The sequence below is a fragment of the Guillardia theta genome (assembly GCF_000315625.1).
Source record: "Guillardia theta CCMP2712 unplaced genomic scaffold GUITHscaffold_6, whole genome shotgun sequence".
Lineage (NCBI taxonomy): Eukaryota > Cryptophyceae > Pyrenomonadales > Geminigeraceae > Guillardia > Guillardia theta.
In genome coordinates this window covers 569-1,500 of record NW_005434668.1, presented here as the reverse complement: position 1 = coordinate 1,500, position 932 = coordinate 569, and the positions used below count along the sequence as shown (strand labels likewise).

Sequence of the window (932 nt, the reverse complement as noted above, 5' to 3'; positions counted from 1 at the left end):
AAGAACCTTGAAAGCGCTTTCGGACATGATGAGGTCTGCTAGAGTCAAGCAATCAGACAAGCTGAGACAGACCGTTTGTCTTATTGGTCAATCACCCCACAGCCTCTTTTCCTTCCCTCCTGCTCCCCCTCTCTCTCGCTAAAAACAAACGCAGGCAAACTTTTCTGGTAGGATTGGAAAAAGTCATTTTAATCTATGGACCTCCAACAAATTTTGTACCGAATTGCAACCCTCCTTTTCCATCTTCTTGGTACTAATTCAAGATCTAATTGAAAATCAGGTACAAATATTTTTCTCTGACAGTACCAAAATCGAAGATCCTTGCAAATCCGGTACAAATCAATTCTTCCGAAGTCGAACTACCCATGTTTATCAGTCAAAGTAGGGGTGGGTACCAGGTTTGTGGTTCTACAAAGGTTCCCGCCTTTTTTTGTGCCCTCCCGCTTTCTGCCTCAGCATGTCCGAAAGCGCTTTCAAGGTTCTTGTTGCTGATGTCAGGAAGGGGCATCTAACATTTCCTGCAGACTCTCCTCCTCTTCCTCCTTGTGAGCTCAGGGAACTGCTTCTTCACGATGCAGTTCAGCGACTGGGACCCGCAGAAGATGTCGACAGAGCTGCACGAGCAGCGGGATAGCAGCCTTGCAAGCATTGGGCAGGTGAGAGCGACCTGGAGAGGTGGCGAATGAAGGGTCTATGTAGAGGATCGAGGATGTGAAGCTCGAGGGCTTGAAGACTGACAACCTCCTCGCCTGCGACGCCTACGGCGGGACAGATCTCAAGGATGAAGGGTCGGGGATGAAAGTGGACAGAGCAGAACAGGGACAAGGCGATGTAACAAGACTTAACTCAGCGCGAGAGTGTGAAACAGAGAATGATTATGAGCAGCGTTTCTTTGCACTCATGCCAGGGAACATGCCTGTTGTGAGAAGAGA

The 932-nt window shown here is 48.6% G+C and overlaps 1 protein-coding gene across 1 annotated transcript in view; it reads left to right on the top strand.

Annotated features, from left to right (window-relative positions):
• Window positions 1–457: 457 nt before the first annotated feature.
• GUITHDRAFT_100861 (hypothetical protein) overlaps window positions 458–932 on the top strand; it is a gene marked incomplete at both ends in the record, with an annotated part of 797 nt that continues 322 nt past the window's right edge. The window contains 3 exons of the mRNA XM_005840071.1: window positions 458–478; window positions 525–656; window positions 700–921. Of these exons, the coding sequence (XP_005840128.1) occupies window positions 458–478; window positions 525–656; window positions 700–921 (375 nt within the window). The remainder of the gene's footprint in view (window positions 479–524; window positions 657–699; window positions 922–932) is intronic.